Source organism: Eutrigla gurnardus (genome assembly GCF_963514095.1).
Source record: "Eutrigla gurnardus genome assembly, chromosome: 3".
Lineage (NCBI taxonomy): Eukaryota > Metazoa > Chordata > Actinopteri > Perciformes > Triglidae > Eutrigla > Eutrigla gurnardus.
In genome coordinates this window covers 31406952-31433153 of record NC_139917.1, presented here as the reverse complement: position 1 = coordinate 31433153, position 26202 = coordinate 31406952, and the positions used below count along the sequence as shown (strand labels likewise).

At 42.4% G+C, this 26202-nt stretch overlaps 1 protein-coding gene across 4 annotated transcripts; it reads left to right on the top strand.

Annotated features, from left to right (window-relative positions):
* The first annotated feature begins 1298 nt into the window (after positions 1-1298).
* Positions 1299-26202, top strand: myom2a (myomesin 2a). 4 transcript variants are annotated; one of them, XM_084001999.1, is made up of 39 exons: positions 1299-1446; positions 2751-2885; positions 5337-5429; positions 5576-5714; positions 6079-6233; positions 6977-7069; positions 8488-8576; positions 8680-8718; positions 8800-8964; positions 9577-9738; positions 9898-10039; positions 10287-10486; positions 10578-10631; positions 11559-11686; positions 12360-12543; positions 12933-12950; positions 13856-14030; positions 14160-14281; positions 15905-15922; positions 16619-16806; positions 16942-17068; positions 17609-17787; positions 18249-18363; positions 18777-18936; positions 19820-19926; positions 20056-20100; positions 20188-20324; positions 20728-20872; positions 21541-21600; positions 21729-21796; positions 21923-22036; positions 22141-22228; positions 22562-22600; positions 22694-22799; positions 22887-23050; positions 23162-23198; positions 23287-23309; positions 24104-24159; positions 24627-26202. In XM_084001999.1, the coding sequence occupies exons 2-39, from the start codon at positions 2773-2775 to the stop codon at positions 25167-25169; spliced, it is 4590 nt and encodes a 1529-aa protein (XP_083858125.1). In that variant the 5' UTR covers positions 1299-1446; positions 2751-2772; the 3' UTR covers positions 25170-26202. The 4 variants fall into 4 exon arrangements, with proteins under 4 accessions (XP_083858125.1, XP_083858126.1, XP_083858128.1 ...); XM_084002000.1 differs by lacking the exon at positions 15905-15922; XM_084002001.1 differs by lacking the exon at positions 2751-2885 and having other exon boundaries at positions 1377-1446.

The following is a 26202-nucleotide window of genomic DNA, read 5'->3' as shown; positions in this document are numbered from 1 at the left end:
GTTTGTATTGTACATGGACATGTACTATTGATTTCTTGATATATTTTACTTTAGTTTCATTATTAGAATGTATGTATTCTAATGTTTTTATTATAGATTTGTAAATTAAATGTGTAGCTGCGTCTGATACGTTGTGCTCTAGCCATAGACGATGTGTACATTATTATATTTATTTATGAGGGGAATCCAAAGGCATGAGTGTTAATTTACAGAAACCTGCACCTTTTAAAAATTAATTTATGTCACTTTTTTGTGTTTAAAACCCACTTTGTTTTTCATGCCGGTAGATGAATTGACTGTAAACTGACGGTGGTTTCTCTGGAGCAGCTCCTTGAAGGTGGATGATCCTCTGAACGCGGTTCATCAGGACACTTTCAGTAAGTCACCCATCTGTGTTTGATGGCACCTTCAAAATAAAATGCACCTTGAAAGCAGTTCAATTTGACCTCCCTCAGCCACATGTGTTGACTTCCTTGATGCTACCACTAGGTGTCACCTTTTTGTAAAAAAAGTCACATTTTCAAGTTGAGGACATGTATATAATGTACTTCATGGGTTTTATTTGATTTTTTTTTTTTTAATTAAACCTCTAAACGGAGAGGGTGGGGGGGGGGGGTTGTTTCCAGTAAAGCCTCCAGGTCATCTGGGGCCCTGCTGCTTCTTTTGAGTTCCCTGTTGTTTCTATCACATCTGAGTTTGTGTCTTCCTCTGTGTCTTCTTCAGTCATGTTATTTTTACTCGTGTGAATGAAAATAGCAGCGAGGGGTTCTTGTACAGTAAGAATTGGGGGGGTAAGAGTGTAACAAGGAGGACCGGCCGCTATAAAAATAGCCTGATTGCTGCCCACAAGTGTTGAGCCAAGGAGGACCGGCTGTCTGGAAGCAACCTAAAAAGGTCTCACACGGCTTTCAGCGTTTGCCAGCAAAGTAATCTCAAATCATCTTCTTTCCAGCTCTTTGCTGAATGAATACAGGAAAAAAAATTAAATAAATCTAATTGCTTATTAATGTTGTTGCAAAAAAAAAGGAAATCTGTCTTCCTGCCAAAAATGGGAAAACTTTAACTTTAACATTCTTCCAAAATGAGTTATTGTGTGTGTGTAAACAGTATATTTAAGCATTTTACGCACATTTCCTCTTAACCTTTGACTGAATATCCTCAAAAAACCTTAAATCTAATCAATTCAGCGGATGAAACATACCTCTAAACAAAACTCAATTAAACTGCAGCTACGGATGTACACTCTTCATCTCCAAAGTGCAGAATGAGAAGAAAATTTTGGGGGTAAATGCTATATATAGTCTTAAGTGCGTCCCTACATGGGGTGGAAGGGGCAACGGCATTCCTCCGGTGAGAGGGGAATATTTTTGTTGCCATCAGCAAGTGCTTCCCAAGCGGCATCGGGCTGGTTCTTCCTCCGCTTTGCGCTGGTTTAATCTCTAAGGGGTAAGTGGCTTTCCTTAATATCGGGTCTTATCTGGCTCACTGGGACGCTGGTTTTAGTGGGAGAAGTGAGTTATTGGGTGGGAGGAGAAGGTGTTAGATGTGGGACGAGTTGAAATGTGTCGCAGTAATGAGTGGATTTAGATAATCTGTCCTCCTGTGTGGGCAAACAGTCCGCTGTAATCCCTCCCCGGGCAGCACTTCATTACCAGCACTGACAGCTTGCTGACCCCTAAACATGTTGAATAAATAATTATTATACACAAGCCTGAAGTTTAGGAATGACAGCTGGTTTAGTTAATTAGCTTTGTTTGATTTGAAATAAATACATTAACAAATAAAAAGCCTGGACAGTCTGATCAGTCTCATTTGCTGCATTATGGTTTTAATTATTTAATGAAATAATGTGTGACGTCTGGTGTCTTTATTTCCTTAATTTTCTCTCTGATGGTGGAAACGGGCTGCATGCTATTCATAGCCGAGCTGTGTGGAGGTTGTAAGGTGAAACATCTCGAGTGCTGAGCTCTGGTGGATGTTTGAAGTGTCTCTGACATGTCCTCCCTCCGGATAATAATCACCATGATAATCACGTCCTCCTGAAATATGAGTGTTTTCCTTATTGTTTATCAAACATTTTATAAATCGCACATATGCAGATGACTCTCTGATGTACATTTATCTCATATTTGTCTTTTACGAGCCGGCTTGGTCGTGTTGTTGATTCACTGGATCGATGCAATGATCGGATTTCATTGGTTACCGAAACTGAAAATGTCTTTTTTTTTAGAAAATTTTTAGTCAACTTATGTTTTATGTAATTAAGACTCTATCCAGTTGTACGTCAGCTTAACAATGAAAATGTAACACAAAAGAATAAAAGCTTTATTACAGTAACTGGACAAGATTTAGATTGAATTATTTCCTGTCTGTAGAACAAATACTCTACTTTGACAACCTTCAAAAGCAGGAATATTTTAATGTTGTCATTTTTATGTCTTTATTAGTTTTACTGCACTTTTGTGTTTTCCAAAACTCTGTTGAAAGCTGAAATACACAATTAGTAGTTAGAGAAAATGTAATTAATTGACCAAGTACAATGAAAGACTCAACGCTAACTTTAAAGCTTTTGGTTACCGAAACATTGTATTTGAAGTCATTGGCTATTTATTACACACAGAATTAACTCTTGAGAGGTTTAAATATATCTCCTGGTTCTAAATGTGAATCGTGACGAAGGCTGCGGTAACGATGATGTCATTGCTAACACATGTTTGGTCTCCTCCCCCCCGCCGGTTGTTGTGGACCAGGTCTCCTTCAACCGTTCCAGTCATGGCTTCCAAAGTCACATCTTGGTATAAGAAGAAGCATGCGAGTCAAGTGAAAAGCGATTTTGCGTTTCATCACACTCAGTGTGTGTGTGCCAAGAAGCAGGCGGCAGTCAGGTACGGAAGGTGGCGTTGGAGGACTTCCTGTTTCCTGCTGCATACGCTGTCTGCTTCTAGCCGGCTGTTCTGGATTTCTAATCAGCCGATCAACGACTAACAATCTCCATCTCCAGTTAATGAGATTCACATTCAGACTGTCAAACAGCCAGTCGACCTTTGACCTTTTCACCTTCATCCCTTTTTATTTCTGTTGGTTTTGCATCTGCAGTCTAAATCGTTGGCTCGTTCGCTGTTGTTTGTCAGAAGCTTGATAACAGCATGGACCATTCTTGGTACAAATGTTTAACTTTTCATGTACATAACATATTTACGTAGTGTTTTTTTGGTGATTTCATTGCATTAGTGTTAACTACAGCAGCCATATTTGGAATCAAAGATGAGTTTTTCCTCTCTGGCTCCTTTTTTTTTTTTTTACAGATAATTTTATTTAATTGGACACGTTTTTATTTTTTTTTATTTTTACAGATTTCCTTTTTATTGGACACGTTTTTATTTATCTTCTTTTTTTTACATATTCTTTTATTGGACACCATTTAATTTTTTTTTTTTTTACAGATTGTTATTATTGGAGACCTTTTTATTTATATATTTTTTTTACAGATTGTTTTTATTTCGCCCCATTTTTATTTATTTACATTTGTTTTTACAGATAAATTTTCGATTGGACACCTTTTCATAAAACAGTTGAAAGACATTTAACATTGTTGCAGTTTTGTGGCGTGCGCTAACTCTCTGGCTACCAACATGACATTATCTTAAATATAGTAAAAGCAGACTTAGGGACGTATTGGGGTTGCGATACGATATGTATCGTGATACGGGGGTTAGGATTCAATATATTGCGATACTTTAACTCTAAGACGAGGTGCTATATTAAAAATATAATTTTAGGAATGTTGCATACTATGAGTAAAAACAAAAAAGTACAGTCAATATAACGTCAAACTTCATAGTATTACATTTTGTGCAATTTCACAAATAGTATTTTTGAGGCCCAAAAAACATAATATAGTGATACCCTAGTTCATCAATATTATGTATTTCTGTTTAACCTCTCCCTTCCCACTCGCGTCATCAGTGTGTTAGGTTGCCTGGTCTGTCAAAAAGCCCAAAACGGTTTCGGTTTTCGTTCTCACTGTGAACAAGAGGAAGTTTGAGAAATCTCCGTTCATCCTTGTTTCTGTTTGTTACATCTTCTATTAGACAGATTTAGGCCCTGTATTCAAATTTTAGAGGCATTGAATCAATTTAAATAACATTTTAAGAGATACAGAAATACCTTTTGTTATATGTGGGTGCCTCGTCAAACTTGTTAATAGTGTTGCGTAGTGATTTTTGATATAAATTAAATTGTCTAAATGGCGTAACACTTCACCACTGTCTGGTCCGTTTTGCCTCCTAGAAGAACCATTTCTGGTTCCACAATGGACCTTTCAGACCAAGGTTCTTTAAAGAACCATTTCCTTAAATGATTCTTTAAAGAACCCTCAGAAAAAGCTTCTTTGGGGCACCATTTCTGGTTCTTTGAAGAACTTAAAGAAAAAAAGGTTCTCTAAAGAACCTTTTTCAAAAAAGTTCTTTGTGGGTTCAATAACAAGAACTCTTTTCAGATGGTTCTTCAGCTATAAACGATTCTTCCAAGGAATAAAGGGTTCTTGATGGAAACACGCAGCCTTTTAAAGAACCAGTTAAGAACCATTATTTTTCTAACACCCTGAACTCGACACCCAAACTGAAGTCTGCGCTAACGTAGTACGAAACCGCCTTTAACTGCAGAGTTTGGATCAGCGTTATCATCTGGCAGAAAGAGATGTCATGTGCTCCCTGTCTTATATCAGAGTCCGCATGCCGTTCCCCTGAACCCAGACCTCCATCTGGAGCCAGCGGTCACAGCTAGTTACTGACATCAGTGCTGGTTCTCATTGGACAACTTTGTCCGTGCCCCTGATGCTTATTGGTCAAATTCTCGTCACCTGTATCAGACACTTTAACCACTATCAACCTTTTCACAATAGATTTGGTGCACAGTGAATGAGATGACGGCAGAAAGTCTCATAAAACGGGGATTTTCTTTTTCAGGTTATTTCAGGATTTTGTCGTTGTACATGGAATAAGTGGATTTAACATGAATGGATTTCTCCAGGAGGATACCTTTTATAGATGGTATAGCATTGTATTATATTGGCAATGCAAATAGGAAAAGGAGGAGGAAGTTTATTAGGATTGGCCCAATATTCTGCCTGTCCACATGTCTGTAACATCTAGATAATAACAGACAATGAATTTGCGAATATCTGGCACCGTTTTGTACCATTACTTCAAACTCAAACATCACGGGTGGATCTTGGGAGATATTTAACCTGCTTCTGCAAAACTAAAACCTGCAAGTCTGTTATGGTATAATTTCCTCTTAATGTCTGTTTTTAACGATGGACTTCCTTCTGACAGGACATCAAGCTGTAAATCGGTGAGCCAGGTGCAGGCCCACGCCACAGAGGCTATGGCGGAACAAGCCTATTGTATACCGGTGTTCCGGCAGAGGTGAGTTCCCACTGGCTGTTGTTCCTACATCAGGCTATTTAGGTTGTAAGGTAATACCAACCATAACTAGCCATAACTGTGATTAATCACACGTACGTGTTGGTTCCTGGATTAGCGGCGGGTGACTCTACGTTGTGTGTTGGTAGGACTGCTGATGAGGGCACAGAGGAGTACCAGCGAGTGAGCACCAATTTTGGGAAAGGACTGACCGTGATCCAGGAGGAGCTTCACAGGATAAGGATGGCCACCAAGGCCCAAGTGGAGAGTCTTTCTATCCAGAGAGAGGTAAGAAGGCCTGATGAACTTTCATTGCTAATGTTAAGCAAAGATGTTGATTCACCACCCTGATTAGCAGTTTCCTATTTATTACACACATTTGCACATATGCAGATGACACTCTGATGTACATTTATCTCATATTTATCTTTTACAAGCCGCTTGGTCGTGTTGTTGATTCACTGTATCGATGCAATCTACTAACTCTAAAGAATAACATTTATTCTGCAGTAACTGGACTCTTGTTTTCAGCTGGGAAATGTTGACGATGCCAGCATGTTGCCGTAGAAGGGTTTTATGACGACGTCCTGTTGTTTTTAATGTACACGTCCCCTCCTAAATGATCTAAATGTCCCCTCTCTCCTCGGTCCAGGTGAAGGAGATGATGTACAAGAGGGTGGATACGTTGGATGAAATCGGCAAGTTGCCGGACTTCCTGATTGCCCTGCGTCCTCACACCGTGTGGGAGAAGACTCCCGTCAAGCTGTTCTGCACCGTGCAGGGAAACCCGAGGCCCGTCGTCAAATGGTCAGAATATTTACATTCCCCCGGAGTGCCGTTTTAAGATTTAACGTTGGTTTTATTTTATGTCAGAATGAACAAAAGTAGGCCTACATTTAGGCCTCGCTTAAAACGGGAAAGTTTTTTCCTTTTTGCGTTTTAGGAAAGTCCAGTGTTTAGATGACTATGTTTTGAAAACGATCCGTGTGGACACGGATTTACAAAAAACTAGCCTAAAACGCTGCAGTGTGCATGCCAGGCCAGTAGGTGGCAGTGAAAGCTGAATCTCATAGAACCCGATAACCGCGTCCATCCTGCACACAAACGCTTTGTTTTCTCAGCGGGGTGACAAACATCCTGGTGAGTATGCATTAAAAAAAAGGTTAGCTCAGTAATCTGTCATTAATGTTGTCTTTGTAACATGCGATTGCGAAGTGTTTCTGGTCACCGTTTCCACGGGGACCAGCTTATGCTAGCTTGGACGGCGACGCTGGAATTGCGTATTCAAAAGATTTCCATTTTGAAAAAACGTTGAAACATTGTTGTGTAACCTATTTCCTATTAACGCTGACTTACAAGACGAGCTAAACCGCCAATTTGTTTATCGTATTTCAATTTTACTTTATTATGGTGCTTTTATTTTCACGTGTTCGTCTTTTTTGTAGAATCCTTTAATCTACGATGTTCAGTATTCACCTATTTGAGCACGTTTCAGCGTGTTGTTGTAATGGACCAATCAGAGAGCCGGTCTGACCGCTGGCTGTCTGCAGGTATAAAGGAGGCGTGCCGGTCGACCCGCTGAGCGCCCCCGGAAAGTACCGGATGGAGAACAAATATGGAGTCCATAGTCTGATTATTAGCAGGTACGAGTTTTCTTTTATTTGAATTGTTCCCGAGGACGTAACAGCGTTGAGTCATATTATATGAATAATATTTAAAAGCTAAGACGAGGTTTATTATTAAAAAACACATTTCATACATGGAGGCAACTCAAGGTGTTTTACATGATGGTGTTTTAAAGGAACACAGCTGAGTAGAATAAAAGATTTTAAAATAAATATAGTAAAAGAATGACAGTTAAGAATAAAAGAGTATAAAATAAATACAAAAAAAGACAAGTTGGGAAAAGAAAGTTTAAAAATACATAGATAAATGAATAATAAAGGAAAATGAGAATATTACATTTTTAAAGTTTTAAACGACACAAGTAAGAAAGATTATATAATAAAAAAGTTTAAAAGTCAGATAAGAAAATAAAAAGTATAAAATAAATTAAAGTTTGAAGGGCAAAATAATCAAAAGGGAGAGAAAGTCGAGGACGAGGGAGAGAGGGAGAGGGGGAGGGAGAGAGAGAGGGGGGAGAGGGAGGAACGTCATCTTCGTCATCTTCAAGACTCCTCAGCTGTTCATGTGTTCAGAGTGCTGACCTTTGTGTCATCTGAGCCATGAATTCCTGCCACTGCTCTCTCTCTCTCTCTCTCTCTCTCTCTCTCTCTCACTCTCTCTCTCTCTCTCTCTCTCTCTCTCTCTCTCTCTCTCTCTCTCTCTCTCTCTCTCTCTCTCTCTCTCTCTCTCTCTCACTGTGATTAAATACCTCCGTACCACTTAGTGTTACAGGTCAACCAGGAGACGTTACATCATTAACTCCGTAAAGAAATGAAGAATGTTCTCATTCGAGTGAAAAGTTCTTTGAGGAGTCGGAGCACAGAGTCGGTTCACGTCGCCCACATCTGAGAAAACGGAGCTCCTTTTTTAAAATAGTCCCGTCCGGGGAGGAGGGTCACATTACTTCCTTCTATTCTCACCCACCAGACTTCACCTTCTCCTCTCGGCCCCACCCCCCTCCAGACATCAGAATATCTGGATTAAATGTAGTTTTAATTTAATACAATTAAATAAATGTATTTTATATTAAATAAATAGTAGTAGAAATAATGATATTACATTAAATTATGCCCATAAATTAAAATAATTGAATATACTGAATATATATTTGTTGGATATTTAATACATATCTCAGTAAAATTGCTAATTAAATGTCATTTAATGAATGAAAAATGAATGTATTTAATGTTAAAAGTAATAATCATGATGATAATCATAATAATAATGCTAATAATAATACATGTTTAATGAATGCCTATAAATTCAAATGAAGGTATTGAAACACTGAATGTGTATTTGTTGGATGGACTATGTAGAGCTGGATGTGAGTTTGTGGGTTGTTTAATGACATTAAAAGGTGATAAGGTATGATGTTGGTTGCCGTCTGGTCCGGTAGGTGTGCTGTGAGTGATACTGCTGAGTACAGCGCCGTGGCCACCAACCCTCATGGAACGGCTTCCAGCATGGCTACTGTCACCGTGAAGAGTAAGTCCATCTCTAACTCCGGCTACTTTCCTTATAATAATATTATTATTATTATTATAACGTTATTTCCCCGTCTGTAATCACCACTTTGTTTCCGTCACAGGACCATCGGGAGCCGGGGAGTACAGCGGGCTCGGTTTAGGTGAGGGGGGGCGGGGGCCATGCCGTTTCTGTGAATGTGTTATGTGAATGATGAGTAACCGTGATGTCACTTCCTGCCCAGTGCCCCGTCTGACGGAGATCCATGCCAGTAAGCTGGAGGTCAGCCTGCTGGACCGCTTCTCTGTGAGCTTCGGGGTGGAGGGGGGCTCCATCAGTCTGGTCTGCACCATGGTGGTGGTCCCAGACCTGCCCAACGTGCCCCCCCTCGCCCAGTGGTACCGCGACGGTAGGGCCTTCATCATTCATTCATTCATTCATTCCATAGTTCATTCGGTCATTGATTAGTTCATTCATTCGTTTGTTTGTTCATTCAATAATTTCGGTCGTTGTTCATTCGTTCATCCATTAATTCATTAGTTCATTAATCGTTACATTTTGGTCGTTTATAAATTAATTCATCCATCCATTCATTCATTCATTAATTTCGGTCTTTTGTTAGTTCATTCGTTCATCCATTCATTGTTTGTTTGTTTGTCTGTCAGTTTGTTTGTTCATTCATTCATTTGTTCCTTCGTCCCTTCATTCATTAGTTTTTGTTCGTTCATTAATTTATTCATTCATTCATCTGTTTGTTCATTAATTTGTTTGTTCATTCATTCATTCATCTGTTCGTTCATTCAGTCAGTCATTCATTCATTCATCTGTTCGTTCATTCATTCATTTGTCCACTAATGAATTATTTAATTCATCCATTCATTGGTTCAGGTGTAGAGTTGGCGTATTATTTTTTCATAGACTCTGATTTACTTCAGTAAAATCTAACTTTTCTTTTATGATATCTATATCTAATATGTTATTTTTTTATGTTAACTGGTGCTTTTCACGCTCTAACGAGCAGATAAACTCTTGAAACCCGGTAAGCTGGTGGAGGCGTCGGTGGGTGGCGGCTCCGCCCGGCTGACGCTGCCTCACCTGGCCAAGGACGACGAGGGCCTCTACACCCTCCGCATCTTCACCAGGGACGGCACCACCGAGCACAGCGCCTACCTGTTCGTCTCAGGTAGGCCCCGCCTCTCTGCGTCACATGATTTTTCTCTGATAACGACTTGTGTGATGAACCGAGGAGGAAGTGCTTCTGTATCTCCCCTTCCTATCATCCCTCCTTATTTCCTCCCTTACGTCCTCGCTCCCTTACGCCCTTGCTCCCTTTGCTCCCTAGATGCCGCCCCCTCCTCGGCCGGCGCCCCTGGTGCACCGCTGAGCGTGAAGGCGTATGACGTCAACGCGGACTACGTCCTGGTTGCCTGGAAGCCACCCAACACCGTCAACGAGGCGGCCATCAGTGGATACTTCGTGGATCGGTCAGTCTGCACCCTGAAAACGAGCTTTCTGTACGGATCGATCTCTCTCATTGATTAATCAGTTAGTAGTTTAAGGCAGCCCTCTGCACCTCTTTATCACCTGGTTTCATCTCTTTGTCTTCTACTTGTTTCTGTTGAAATGATAAATCCCTTTTCATTCCCTTCATAATAAGTCAAACTAAAATGTAATCCCCTTAGTGAATGTGTCACATGGCTGATGATGATACTGATGAGGTTTTCTGTGCAGGCGTGAATCCGGCGGCGACGCCTGGGTCCAGTGCAACGACGCCCCGGTGAAGGTGTGTAAATACCCGGCCCACGGCCTGAAAGCGGGCCACTCCTACCACTTCCGGGTCCGAGCCGTGAACAGCGCCGGCATCAGCAGGCCGTCCCGCCAGTCGGACCGAGTCGTGGCCCTGGACGCCGCCGAGAGCGAGAGGCTGCAAGGTACCGAGGAAGGTAAATGGAGAAACCCCGCGGAGAGCGTGTGACTGCTTCCTAACGACTCCATTGTTGTCGTCGTTTCCCCCGGCAACAGTGATTAAAGTGGAAGGGAAGTACGATGTAGTGATCAAGGACGACGACCTGGAAGGTACGGTGGCGTACTAAAAGGCTGATCTGGGTCCAGAGATCTGCCTTTAATCCCCCTTTTTTAAAAACCACCTGAGTGGAATCTCACGCAAACACTAACACGAACCCCTCCCTCCCAAAAAACCCTCATCAGCACCGTCACGGCACAAAAACTTTAAAATTGTCATATAAACACTATAAACACATTCCCCGTCTCCTTCCCTGCTAACTGTTGATTTTACTTCACAATTGATTAATTAATTATTTTATTTTTCTCCCAATTAAACCACTTTAAGCGTGTTGAGTATCTCCTCCTCCTCCTCCTCCTCCTCCTCCTCCTCCTTTTAAGCAAACCTTTAACACAGCGTAGGAGTCACTTTAAACACGAGGCTGTTGCAGAAATCCCACATTTTGCAAGAAATCCGATCCCATGCTGAAAGATCAAATTTTGTTTTTAATGGCTTAATGTAATTTCTCATCCTTCCTGGAAGCTGAGAGTTTAATCCCTTGAGTCTCTTCTTTTTTTAACTGCTTTTGATTTGAATAAATGCTTGACCGCCATGGTAGATACGTTCTTCTTGTTGAAGACTTATAGATTAAGAATTGAATGTCTTGGCAGGCAGGTCGATAGATAGATAGATAGATAGACAGACAGACAGACAGACAGACAGACAGACAGGTAGGTAGGTAGGTAGAAGAAGACTAAAGAATAGTAATAGTGTAAATATGCGGCGTAAAACATTAGGATATTACCCAAAATACATGATTTGCTCCCATAATGTTTCTTTAGACATCCGAAATCTCACTTCAAAGCATCGAAAGCCACCAGGGATGTAAACTCCATGTATTAATACAACATAAAATAAAAGAACATACTTCCCTAACGTGGGACTTCTGCAACAGGAAGTTTGTGCTTCAGGCCTGAACCCCCGTTCGCTCCCCCATCCAGGCTACGTAGCGATCCCGGGGCCGCCCGCTGGCGTGCACGCGTCCGAGCTTTTCAGATCGTACGTGGTGCTGAGCTGGACGCCTCCGAGCCGCCGCGGGCGAGCGCCGCTGTGGTACGTCATCGAGAAGGTGCGTCATCGACGTAGCTCCAATTCTTAGATTAACATTTAACTTTTTGAGATCATTAGAAAAGATTCTTTTATTTGTTGCTAAGTAGACCTGTCACCATGACTATGATATTATGTCCCAGAAATTATACGTGATATTATGGTCACTTTAAATAATTCTATGCCATTGATGTAATAATACTATTATTGTAGTCTTTTACTGCAAGTACACGCTTTACAAGAGTGATGAACTTTTAATTCTAGAAGATATTCAGACATTGGAATTGGGATGGAAAAAAATATGAAAATATCCTTATGCTAATAAACATTAAATAAATGACACAACCAAAACAAGAAATAAAATGGGCTCATCGAGGTCATTCTATCTATAATAATAGTAATATACATAAAATGTTCGTGACTGGATTCAGTTTAAGAGGTTACATGCGTTTTTTTATGCTCATGTAATATTTTAGTTTAAAACGGCATTTCCTTTCAGTTTTAAATGTTTTTGTGTTGTCTTTTATTTTATAGTCTGTCGACTTATATTTATCATATATATATATATATATATATATATATATATATATATATATATATATATATACATATATATCGTCCACCGCACTTCTCTTAAAGCCAAGTCCAGTTTAAGGAATAAGTACTAAATGGATCCCCCCCCCTCCCTCCCACAGTGCTTAGCGGGCACTGGAGCGTGGCGGCGGATCAACACAGCAGTCAGACTGCACTCCCCTCGTTACCCGGTCTTTGATTTGCAAGACGGCCAAAAGTACCAGTTCCGAGTGTATTCGGTGAACTCGTGCGGGTCCAGCGAGGCGTCGCCGCCCTCCGAGCCCGTCCAGAAGGTGGACGAGGACGGTAAGGGGGGCCGGGACCACCAAGGGCACAGACCCTCAAACACTGCAAAGTACACAAGTATACATACATTTATACACCAAGAAAACGGAGAGCTGATACTTACGAATGATGCATCTTTTTTAATATGAAACCTTCAGTTTAAACATTCCTTCAAACAATCTCAAGTGTGCCAAGATAGAAATATTTTTAATCTGCTATTAGTTGCAAAGTTTGAGAATCTTTTTTGGTAGACTATGCTCTCACCAATAATCTAGTCCTTTGTAAAGATGTGTGAGTTCCCCGTATTTGTACAAACACCACAAACATCCTGAACTGCTAACATACTACATGTGTCTGCAAACAACACAAGCATGAAGTTTGTGTTAAAAGTGAATCATTGTTTGTTCCAGGTACTGAGCTGCCAGTTGGTATGTACAGTTTAATAGAAACACCTTTTTTAAGTCACTGTTTGGTTCACTCTTCTGCTGTGTGTGTGTGTGTGTGTGTGTGTGTGTGTGTGTGTTCTGACCACGAGTCTGTTGTATTTAAACCATAGAACAAGGCTTATAATATATATATTATCACATATACTGTATGTAAAACATTTTCTCAAAATCCCATTTAAACATCAAAGCTTTTCACTTCATGAATCATCAGATCCGTTGTTTCGTTTTTCCACCGGATTTTCTAAACAAACAACACGTTTCAAACCTGCTTTCACGGACACAAAGCGTTTGCTCACGTTTCACCTTCGCATGTTTTACATCGTGTCCCCGATACAGAATGTAACTCGGCTAATTGTTGGTGTTTCCAGAGAGAATAGATGGTGAAGTGTTTCCTATTTTAAGTCGGGTCGGGTTGGGCAGAGCTGACTTCTGGGTCGCTGGCATCTTCGAAAACAAAGTTATTCACAAAAGAGTTGATCGGTCGCACTGATCCTTCGTCAATTTCCCATTTTAAAGGGAAGGTCGGAGTGACTTCGATCCCAGCAGGGTCTACCTATTTTAGGTCATGAGCTGTCCAACGGTACCCTTCACAAGTCTTTACGACCTTGCGTTCTGCTTCCGATGCCCATGGGTTAACGTCACATAGCCTTAGTGGTGTCGGTGCGGTGGCATCTTAATAGGATTATGAGGCTGCGTGTTTCTTGATTGTTCCTTCTTTGTTTACTTGAACTTCCAGCGAGCCAACAGTATTAAAGCATAAAAAATAAGAAGTATGCATTAAATCCACAAATGAATCGTCCGGTGTTAACCTGTTAATTTTGACAGCCCTAATTTGAAGGAATATCAATAATTAATGTGTATCCCCCCCCCCCCCCCCCCCCGAACAGGCGTCCCCTCTGCTCCTGGACAGGTCGTCACCTCCAGGAACACCAAGTCGTCGGTGTTTGTGCAGTGGGAGCCCCCCAAACACCTGAAGAACCTCGTGGGATACTACATCGACGGCCGCATCGTCGGATCCAAGGACTGGTTCCCGTGTAACCACAAACCCTTCAAGCACTGCAGGTGAGTGCTCCGGACTAACGGAGTCCCGTAAAATATATATCATGCATTAAAATACAAGGTACAGATATCACAGAGTAAAGAGATCATCAAATAATTGCACGTAATTCAAAATGGAAATGTGTGTTTCAGGTTCGTGGTCCACGGTCTGATCCCGGGGGAGAGCTACACGTTCCGTGTCCAAGCGGTTAATGTCTTCGGCCTCAGCGAGGAGTCTCAGGAGTCATCTCCCATCTCTGTGGAGCCAGCCCTCGGTAAGAGACCAGCCCTAAATAAGAGCCGGCCCTCGGTAAGACACCAGCCCTAAATAAGAGCCGGCCCTCGGTAAGAGACCAGCCCTAAATAAGAGCCGGCCCTCGGTAAGAGACCAGCCCTCAATAAGAGCCGGCCCTCGGTAAGAGACCAGCCCTAAATAAGAGCCGGCCCTCGGTAAGAGACCAGCCCTAAATAAGATCTGGCCGTCGTTGAAGAGCCGGCCCTCAATAAGAGCCGGACCTCGGTAAGAGACCAGCCCTAAATAAGAGCCGGCCCTCGGTAAGAGACCAGCCCTAAATAAGAGCCGGCCCTCGGTAAGAGACCAGCCCTAAATAAGATCTGGCCGTCGTTGAAGAGCCGGCCCTCAATAAGAGCTGGACCTCGGTAAGAGACCAGCCCTAAATAAGAGCCGGCCCTCGGTAAGACACCAGCCCTAAATAAGAGCCGGCCCTCGGTAAGAGACCAGCCCTAAATAAGAGCCGGCCCTCGGTAAGAGACCAGCCCTAAATAAGAGCCGGCCCTCGGTAAGAGACCAGCCCTCAATAAGAGCCGGCCCTCGGTAAGACACCAGCCCTCAATAAGAGCCGGCCCTCTGTAAGAGACCAGCCCTAAATAAGAGCCGGCCCTCGGTAAGAGACCAGCCCTCAATAAGAGCCGGCCCTCGGTAAGAGACCAGTCCTAAATAAGAGCCGGCCCTCGGTAAGAGACCAGCCCTAAATAAGAGCCGGCCCTCGGTAAGAGACCAGCCCTAAATAAGAGCCGGCCCTCGGTAAGACACCAGCCCTAAATAAGAGCCGGCCCTCGGTAAGACACCAGCCCTAAATAAGAGCCGGCCCTCGGTAAGAGACCAGCCCTAAATAAGAGCCGGCCCTCGGTAAGACACCAGCCCTAAATAAGAGCCGGCCCTCGGTAAGAGACCAGCCCTAAATAAGAGCCGGCCCTCGGTAAGACACCAGCCCTAAATAAGAGCCGGCCCTCGGTAAGACACCAGCCCTAAATAAGAGCCGGCCCTCGGTAAGACACCAGCCCTAAATAAGAGCCGGCCCTCGGTAAGAGACCAGCCCTAAATAAGAGCCGGCCCTCGGTAAGACACCAGCCCTAAATAAGAGCCGGCCCTCGGTAAGACACCAGCCCTAAATAAGAGCCGGCCCTCGGTAAGACACCAGCCCTAAATAAGAGCCGGCCCTCGGTAAGACACCAGCCCTAAATAAGAGCCGGCCCTCGGTAAGACACCAGCCCTAAATAAGAGCCGGCCCTCGGTAAGACACCAGCCCTAAATAAGAGCCGGCCCTCGGTAAGAGACCAGCCCTAAATAAGAGCCGGCCCTCGGTAAAGACCAGCCCTAAATAAGAGCCGGCCCTCGGTAAGACACCAGCCCTAAATAAGAGCCGGCCCTCGGTAAGACACCAGCCCTAAATAAGAGCCGGCCCTCGGTAAAGACCAGCCCTAAATAAGAGCCGGCCCTCTGTAAGAGACCAGCCCTAAATAAGAGCCGGCCCTCGGTAAGACACCAGCCCTAGATAAGAGCCGGCCCTCGGTAAGAGTTTTCATGAGTGCATTGATAACTATGAACCTGAAAACAAGTGGTGGTAAGTTCACCACCGTTTCATTATTCTATCCAGGTAAGAGGGCGGAGTACGGTATGTATGACACATTGGTTTTTCTCCCACCTCATTGACCCGCTGCTGCCACCTTCTATTTCTTTCTACTTTCACTTTATGTGCTTTAATCACAGAAATGTCAGTCTCACTGTACACAGTAATAACAAAACGGCTCATAAAAGACACAAAAATAAAACTACTGCACAGAAGTGTTAATGCCCACAAAACTCCCAGCCGTGTCTGCAACCCATTATACACATAATTATAATGTGTATAATCCACTTGTAGAGCTGTTTAATTATAGTTATAGTTAATCGCAACATATTACAAAGCATTTTGTTTTGTTAGGACTTATAAGGTCAAGCATATTAATACTTCATCATTGCTACTTTTTTGTAATATCATAATGTATTATAATTCCCACAGTTCTACATCTTCATAATTAAACAAAATTCATTAATGTAAACAAAACATTAATTTTACATTTTTGTGTTGTTCTTATATATTTGTAAAACTTTTCTCACTTATAAATGTAAAAAAGGTATTATAATACACTATTATCCTTGAAAAACCAGCAATTACTGGTAAAGAATTATGATCCTTGACCTTGAAAGTCATTATAAAATGCTTTTTTAATGTGTCTTGATTGTTGTTATAAATCATTATGGATACGTGCTTCGAACTAGAATTATATGCTCTCATATGAATCCATATTTATTATTGTGTGTGATCCAGCGACTCCCAGCGCTCCCTCCGGCATCACCATGCTGAGCTGCGACGGCTCCTCCATGACCTTGGCCTGGAAGAGTCCCAAGCACTGTGGCGGCTCCAAGGTCAACGCCTACTACGTCGACAAGCGGAACGCCGACACTCTGATGTGGGAGGAGGTCAACCTGTCGGCCATCACCGAGAGAGTCTGCACTGTGAGTGGCACTAAATTACAATACAATACCACAATACCATTATATATATATATATATATATATATATATATATATATATATATATATATATATATATATATATAACATATATGCACCTTCTCTCCCTCCCTCCAGGTGGACAGTCTGACTGAGGGAATCTTCTATGAGTTCAAGGTCCAGGCCGCCAACATGGCCGGCGTCGGCGTGCCCTCGGCCGCCAGCGCCCCGTTGAAATGTGAAGCTTGGACCTTCGATGAGCCAGGTGGGCGGAGCTTCACTGCTTCTCAGATGACATCATACTGACGCCTATCGTCCTCGAGTAGAAGTAGAGATACTTGTGTTCACAAAGACTGTGGTGAAAGTAGAAGTGGAGAAAGTTCAAGCTCTGAAATGAAGTATAAAGTAAAAAGTATCACTTTGAAGGACAACAATGTACTCTTTTTGAATACAAGTATCTGTACCTCTGCTCACCAGTATCACATTATAATAACATACTGGTGAGATACTGGTAATACGTCGTCATAGTTATAAGTAATGTTATTGTATTATTTAATTCATGTGACCGTTTTCTTTTTTTACGTCAAAGACAAACGTGAGAAGTATCTGTTGGTTCTTGTTGCTGATAGATGATGATAATGATTGTTTGATTACATTTAGAGAACAGCAGTTAATGACACAAAATCTATTAATATCATTGATATTTACAAAAAGAGCTTTTAGTTTCGGTATTTTTTCTTCTCTTTCATGCCGCTAACTGAACTCTTGGGTCCTGCTCATGTTTTTCATTCCCTCCGTCCTGCAGGCCCGGCCTACGACCTGAGCTTCAGCGAGGTCAGAGGTCACTCCCTGGTCGTCTTGTGGAAGGCTCCCATCTACACCGGAGCCGGTCCAGTCACCGGGTATTTGGTGGAGATGGCCAAGAAGGGCTCCGCCGAGTTTGTTTCTCTGAACCAGGAAGCTGTGAACCGCCGGTACCTGCAGGTAGGAGACCCGGGTCCAGACTTCAGGTTCCTCTCCTGCTTTTTTACTAAAGTTCCCCCTGGACGCCTCGAGGGTTCAATTTCATGTATTTATCTGTATGCATGTGACAATTTAATGTTAAAGTAACCTTTTTTAAAATAACCAACTCTACACCTTTACCTCATTAAGTATGCATGAATGTATGAATATGCAAATGAGTCTGAAACTTCCCCGAAAATTGGCTGCAAACTGGAGTTTCCTCTGGAAGTTTGGCCCAAATAAACAACAGCCATTTTCTCCCCAATATTCAATAAAACATGAATTTGCACCATTTTCTCCTTTTGCAACTTTGCAACCGTAAACAGAAACACGTCACTGCCGTTGTTATGGCAACTAGTGCGTATTGAATAAACCCCATACGGACACGTTGAGGAGGTCAAACCCTCGCAGACGTCTTCTTTATTGGACTGTGTTTCCTGCAGGTGAGCGGTCTGGAGGAAGGAGAATCGTACGTGTTCAGAGTTCGTTCCGTCAACGCCAGCGGCGTGGGGAAACCGTCGCAGCTGTCCGAGCCGGTCTGCGCCAAAGCTCTCCCAGGTAACAGCAGCTACTGATTTATTTCTCTTATGAACAAAGTACCTGCTAACATGTCGGTTTAACAGGTGCATAACGATGACATGACAATGATGTGGTTCCATTTGACTTTTATCTTTTAAACCCACAAACGTAGTTTAGCATTTTTACAGTTCTCAATGTGTGGTTATTATCATTATTATCATTTTATTGTTAGCATGTTACCATGAGGAGCAGGAACACGATACGGTCCTACTGCTATTTTACAGCATTGTGATAAGATGTATTTCTAAGGGAAGAATATGTAAGTCCTGGATCTTGGCTCCACTAACTGAGATTCAAATAAAATACCCAAATGACCTCATGATGGAGTTACTGTATATATAATATATTTTATTTTGTAGTTTCTGAGACAAACGTGTTGTTGGTGCTCACAGGTACGAAGGAGATCGTGGGCGGCGTGGACGAGGAGACCGGAGACATCTTCCTGTCTATGGAGGCCTGCGAGATCTGCGAGACCTCCAAGTTCGTGTGGTCGAAGAACTACAAGGCCATCGGCGACTGCCCGAGGGTCGCCGTGACAACGAAGGGCCGGACGTAAGCTCACCGTCATCAGAAATACAACGTGTTTACTGACTGAACTCCCAACGACTTCCTGTTAACCTGTTATAATAATATCATTTATTAACATAATTCAAAGACACGAGACGTTTACTCTCAAGATTCTGTTTTTAGACGGTTCCAGGAGAAAATAGCATTAGAATTTTTTTAAAGTTTTTTTAATCAGAGAAGCTAATTCTAATGTCCATGTTCATTGTTCCACAGTGGCGGGAAAATACTTTTTTTTACTAGTATTTTGAGTACTTTAATTTACTGCTAGTTTATAGTTCTACTTCAGGTCATCCCTTTCATTTCATAATTTATTATTATTATGATAATTTAGATATTATTATTATTAAGATATCCAGCAGTAAAAACATCAAAATGAGCTCCACCATTACCAGCTGCAACATTAAAGTGATCACTGTAGTACTTTTGGTACTTTAATTATTTTTTATGATCATGCAAAACATTGACATTTTGATAACAGGACTTTTTCTGGTAAAAAGTAAAGCAATCGTAGTAGTGTTGCTACTTTTAAGTGAGTAAAAGTACAAATGCTCGCTGTTCTCTCTCGCTAAAAGCCTATTGATTATGTTAGCTTAGCATTTAATAGGAATTCATCGAGTAGAAGTGAACAAACTGATCGCTGGTCTTTATTTTACACATAATTAGTTTTGAATTTCATATTTCTTTTCAAATCTTTTGGGGGGAGAAAGGGAGGAAATTGCAGATCCCCATATAAAGTGCAGGTATCTGTACTTTGTATTGATGATTCAGATTTGACTTGATTTTGATTTGAGTGAAAAACGTTTCCCGGTTTTATTCCTGCGGAGGTGAAGCATGTGATTGTGTTTTTTTTTGTTTTTTTGTCTCTCAGCTCCAGACTGACGTTCACCAACCCCGACAAGGACGACCTGGGCCGATACTCGGTGGTCGTCACCGATACCGACGGCGTCTCCTCCAGCCACACCCTGACCGAGGACGGTAAGTCACGGGGGCCGAGAACCAGACCTGGTGGAACACCAGCAGATTGTGTTTCTGGTCCTCCTTGTTGGGGCTTCATTGTTCTGGTTTGTTGTGTTGCTCACATTGTGTTTGTCTTTGACTCCGCAGCCCTGAACACCATGCTGGAGCTCAGCTACGCCATCAGACACCCGGGTCAGTTCCTCCCGCCGATGGTCCGATCACGTTAAAAACGAACGCCGCTTCCCGACGATCCTAATCTTTGTTGTGTTCCCCGTGCAGTGGTTCCTCTGAAACACGGCCTGAACTACGAGATCCTGGAGAAGGGTCACGTCCGCTTCTGGCTGCAGGCCGTCAAGCTGTCGCCGTCCGTCTCCTACAGGTTCATCGTCAACGACAAGGAGGTCACGACCGGCGAGGTAACGACATCCAACACTGACGCGCTAGAAGGAATTTGTGAACAGTACTCTGGGAATTTGAGCTTTTAACAAACCTCGACAAACATTTTCAGGAACATTCTGTAACGTTTCTTGAATCTGGACAAAAAAGTAAACAAACTATCTAAATATATAATATATATAAATATAAATGTATAATATAAAAAAAGTAACTTTGGTAAACATGGTGGAGGCAACAGGTTTATTTCCTCTATGACCTCTATACCTCTTTCTCAGAATATTGTTTCCCTCTGTCAGCTCGCCGTCGTAGAAATGAGATCAGACTGTAGTTCGATCTTAAAAAATTTGTGAATATCACATTTGAACATTTCTTTCCTGGTGTATCGTTAAAGTAAACCTTCATCTCGTTTTTTTTCCCTCTCAGGGAATCAAGATCAGCCACGACGTCGCCACGGGAGTCATCCAGATGACGGTGGATCACTTCACCAGGGCCAACGAGGGAACGTACACCTGCCAGATCCACGACGGCAAGGCCAAGACCCAGAGCTCCCTGGTCCTGGTGGGAGACGGTGAGGCAGAGCTCACGTATATATTTATATATATATATATATATATATATATATATATATATATATATATATATATATATATATATATGTTTATATCAGACAGGCATCGAGCTGCGGTACATTAGATCATTATCATGTGATTTATAGAAGCAGGAGTCAGATACTTCAGTTCAGGCTCTGAAATGTACTCAAATTATAAAGTATCACTATGAAGTACATTTCTAGTAAGTAAGTAACAGGATTGGCCCGGGTGCTGGAAATCCTTGAAAACACTTGAATTTTAGCGGTGTTTTCAAGGTTTGAAAAGGTCTTGGATGTAGAATAAAGGTCTTGAAATGTGTGTTGTATGTGATGACATCTATGATAGAACAGAGAATAGAAGATCTCCATATCTGAGGGACTGAAAACATCATTTTCTGACATTTCTTTATGAAAAATGACTTTTGATGATGAACAGATGATGAAAATAGTTGGTGATTATATTTCTGTGGATCTGTTAGTGGAATTAGTTTTCCTTTCATTTGTGGTCCTTCTGTAAAAAGCTGTCTCCAAACATCATGTTGGTTGTTTAGAGGACAATAACATCTCATTTAATGTGATGATCTTGCTGCTGATACTTATGTTGATCGCACCACTGAAGATGTTTCCTGATCTGTTTCCTGTTTCAGTGTTCAAAGTTGCTCTGAAGGAAGCCGAGTTTCAGAGGAAGGAGCACATCAGGAAGCAAGGTACCGAAAATACAACACACACACACACACACACACACAAGGTCACATCATACACAGATAGTTCATTATAATTGTTACAAACAGCACGTTCTAAAATCCCACTTCTTCTTCGTCTTCTTCACTGTAAGGTCCTCACTTCTCCGAGTATCTGTACTTCACCGTGACGGAGGACTGCACCGTGATGCTCGCCTGCAAGGTGACGCTGAAACCCGTCATCTTTCCCATCACTTCCTTTGCTCTCCATAAACAAAACGGACCCTTGAGTGTTTGTTTGTTTGTTTGTTTGTTTGTTTGTTTGTTTGTTTGTTTGTTTGTTTGTTAGGTGGCCAATGTGAAGAAGGAGACGTCTTTCCACTGGTACAAAGAGGATGATGAGATTGTTCCAGAAACTCCTCCCAATGTCATGTCTGGAGCCTGCGCCCTCCCCCTCCATCATGTAACTACTGCACACACACACACACACACACACACACACACACACACACACACACACACACACACACACTCTTTTCTGTGTGTTTAATAATCTTTTTGTTCCAGTTCTCCAGGAAAGATCACGGCGTCTTCAAGGCCGTTCTCAGTGACGACCGAGGAAAGGACACGTCTGCGTTTGACATTTCAGGCAAAGGTAACAACAACAACAACGACAACAATAATAAGTTAAATTATTATTATAAATAATAATTTAAAAGAAAGAAAGAGGAATAAAAAGTAATTTAAATCAGTGTGTGGAACTTTATTAGAGAGGGATTAAAATAGCTTTATTTATATTTAATAGATAAATAATCTGTGAAGGAGCAGAAGACCACAGCATGTCTGCAACCAGCTTTGTTTATAAGTAGAAGACTTTCAAATTAATTCTAGGAGATACTCTCCTCATGTTGGTGTTGATTATTATTATTATTATTATTATTATCCCGATAATAAATAATGTATTTCTTTCTTTCTTTGGTTTTTGCAGTGTTTGATGACATCATCAACGCCATCGCGCACATCGCCGGTGAGTTTGATCAGCTGACACACAAAACGAAAGGCTGTGTATTTTCGTGCTGAATGATGATAATAATTGACATGAATGTTGTGCTGCGTTCAGGTGCGTCGGCCTCCGAGCTGGTTCTGCAGTGTACACCAGAGGGCATCAGGCTGCAGTGCTACATGAACTACTACACTGAGGAGATGAAGACCGTCTGGAAACACAAGTACACTTTCAAAATAAAATGTTATTTAACCTCATCAGAATGAAGTGAACCCCGTGACCCCCCCGTGACCTCTGTGACCCCCTGCAGGGAGAGTAAGATCGCCTCCTCTGAGAAGATGCGGATCGGGGGCACAGCGGAGATGGCCTGGATGCAGATCTGCGACCCGTCCGACAAGGAGAAGGGCAACTACTCCATCGAGATCTCCGACGGCGTGCAGACCCACAGCAGGACCTTTGACCTCTCCGGACAAGGTCAGAAAAAACCCACGTCCCGAACGTAGAGTTAACACATAAACACCTGAGTTACTCCATCAGCTCTCAGTTCTATATTTGTTCTGATGATTCCTGTGTTTGTTCCTGCAGCGTACACCGACGCCTACGAGGAGTACCTCAGACTCAAGTGAGTTGGTTGACGCACTTTTGTGAACGTGTCTCTTTAAATTGTGTCTAAGTGGTATTAATGATATCGATGTTCTCTCCTCGTTCAGGGCGGCTGCGTTCGCTGAGAAGAGTGAGTATGTCATTGTTGATATTCATGAGTTTTTTAAATTATGCATCACGTCAGGATGTTTTTGGAGGAATCCTCCAGCGACATTCTGAACATTTTCCTGAGACGAGTTATTTGCTTTGAAAGCAAAGTATGAATGAATGTTCTTCTGATCCTCTCCGATCTCTCGGTACGCTGACGGAGAAGTCTCACACGACTCCTCACTGAGACCAGGACGACCATCGCCATTACAGAAGAGTTCTACTAGTTTTCTCCCACAGCAGAGCTTTACTAGTTTTCTCCACTACAGTAGAGTTTTACTAGTTTCCTCCACTAGATTAATGTTCTTGTATTCTCCACTTAAGTAGTTTTCTTTTATTCTCCACTATATTCGTTTTCTTGTTTTCTCCACTAAATTCATTTTCTAGTTTTCTCCAATGAATTAGTTTTCTTGTTTTCCTCCACTAAATTAGTTTTCTTGTTTTCTCCACTCAATTAGAATTTTCTTGTTTTCTCTACTACATTATTTTCTTGTTTTCTCCACAAATTGAGAATGTTCTTGTTTTCTCTACTAAATTAGAGTTTTCTTCACTAAATCAGTTTTCTGGTTTTCTCCACTCCATAGAGTTTTCTTGATTTCTCCAATAAAGTAGCGTTTTCTTGTTTTCTCCACTAAAGTGGTGTTTTGTTATTTTCTCCACTACAGTAGTGTTTCCTTGTTTTCTCCACTACAGTAGAGTTTCTTTTTATTGTGTTCGGCCCAGAAGTAACCACACGTTGTTTGTTCGTATTAAACACATTTTGTTGTCTCTCCTCAGACCGTGGCCGCGTGGTCGGCGGTCTGCCTGACGTGGTCACTATCATGGAAGAGAAGGTGAGGATGTTAAACCTGTTGATGCAAATCAACACCGTGTTAATAATATGTAAGATGATATTGGCCATTCATTGATTTTAGTGCTTCTATTTGTATCATGACAAGCGAGCAGTAATAAGGGGGTCGAGGAGCTGCACCGCCCCGGCAGCATTCCTGTACGAAGGAAGAACAAAATGCAAATATGAGCTCTGTGCGTCATCACTTGTAGCCGTGGTGCCACTTTGTTTTTTGTTGTTGTTTATGTTGCCTCAGAACACTGCAGCTCAAAGGAATAAATAACATTAATAATGTATGATTATATTGTATCCCCTTGGGGTCCTGATCCCCACGTTGGGAACCAGTGATCAAGGGATACGTGGGCTTATCAGAGTTTTGGCCCTTTAAATGGTTTTGGTTCAATACTTGAAATGAGGACCATTTAACAAAGCGACCTTTTTGACCTGAGTTGACTCTCGACCCCTCTCCAGTCTCTGAGCCTGACCTGCACCGTGTGGGGCGAGCCGACCCCTGAGGTCTCCTGGTTCAAGAACGAGCAGGAAGTAGCCTCCAATGAGCACACCAAGGTGACGTTCGAGGGCGGCAAGTTCGCCAGCCTCGTCATCAACAAAGTCACCCCTGACGACTCCGGCAAGTACAGCATCAACGTACGGAACAAGTACGGCGGCGAGTTCGTGGAGATCACCGTCAGTGTTTACAAGCATGGCGAGAAGCTCCCCGAGCCCAAACTGGGACAGCCCAAATCCGTCACGCCGGTAGCCACACCGGTAGTTACGCCTATGCCCCCCAAGTCCCCAGCTCCCCCTTCCAAGACCCCGACCCCAACCCCTTCTAAGTCCCAGACCCCGGCGTCCATGAAGAGCCCAACCCCAGCCTCTACCCCGCTCCCCAAGTCCCCAACCCCGACCCCCAAGTTCCAAACCTCCAAGTCTCCAACTCCGACTCCATCTCGCGGCGTCAAGTCGCCAACCCCGCCCAGATTCATGAAGTCTCCGACCCCGCCGAGGAAGTAAGCGACGGAGGCGACGGCGTCTAGAGGCCGATGGCGACGCTGATTCATAGCATGAGTGTGAAAGGTGTTAAAGTTTCTGTAGTTGTAGTCGCTGTTAACGTCCTTCTGGACGACCACATGCAAACCACGAGCTTCCAACCAGTTTGAAGGTTTTTTTCTGTTCTCTTCTGAGAACCGGGTGCAGGATTCATATAAATACAAAAATAGATTATTTTACAGTGGCTACTAACATACAGTCGATTTATTCAACTGCTTTTAACACAGGTGGGAAAAAAGGCTCAAAAACTTAGAAAAGTAAAAAAAAACAGCATAGATGTTTATGTTCAGTGTTTTAAAAGCTACACCTTCCACGATGCAACATGAGTGGAATGCCTGTATTTATTAAAAGTTTTTTTTTTTGCAGATGATAAAGGATAATTCCTGTTTATTGAAACTTTGGGTCATATTTACACAGTTTAAGCACTATAACGAGGGTACGCAGGTGAGGAACCAGGAGCAGTGAGATGATTAGGCAGGTTGAAGACAAACACAAAGGTTATACGAGCGGAGGAGGAAGAGGAAACGTAAAGGCAAACGGTAAAATGATCTCCGTCGTGAGCCTCCGTCACTATTTCCAGGCTCACCTGGTTCCACTCAGACCAGCAGACTGGAGGTTCTTGTACAATGAGGGATTATTACCATGCCTTTTGAGTTTTACCTCCACATATAGAAAAGGTCAGGAGAACCAGTAGGTTGTTATAAACCAGAATTACCCTTTAAACTGGATGACCTGGGAGTGGGCGGAGCTGGGACTATGATGTCAGCACCTGGGCAGGAAATAAACTCACCACATACCAGATAATTTTTTTAGTTTTTCTTCTGGAGGTGGTGAAGTTTGTTAGCGTCCGAGGTAGCTTCCATCAGTTGGAGATCCCAGTGAAGCCACTTAGTGATGCTGGGAATTAAATATATTCACTCCCTGCCCTGGTCTCTAAGCCAGGCAGCTCAGTCTGTCTGAGGCTTTGTGATGGCAATAAACTTTACTTCTCAACCTC

Coding starts and splice junctions, on each gene's coding strand:
- myom2a (XM_084001999.1), top strand. CDS start 2,773: ATGGCTTCCAAAGTCACATCTTGGTATAAGAAGAAGCATGCGAGTCAA. Junction 17,069..17,608: donor TTGGACCTTCGATGAGCCAG/GTGGGCGGAGCT, acceptor TCCGTCCTGCAG/GCCCGGCCTACGACCTGAGC. Junction 23,051..23,161: donor CTTTGACCTCTCCGGACAAG/GTCAGAAAAAAC, acceptor TTGTTCCTGCAG/CGTACACCGACGCCTACGAG.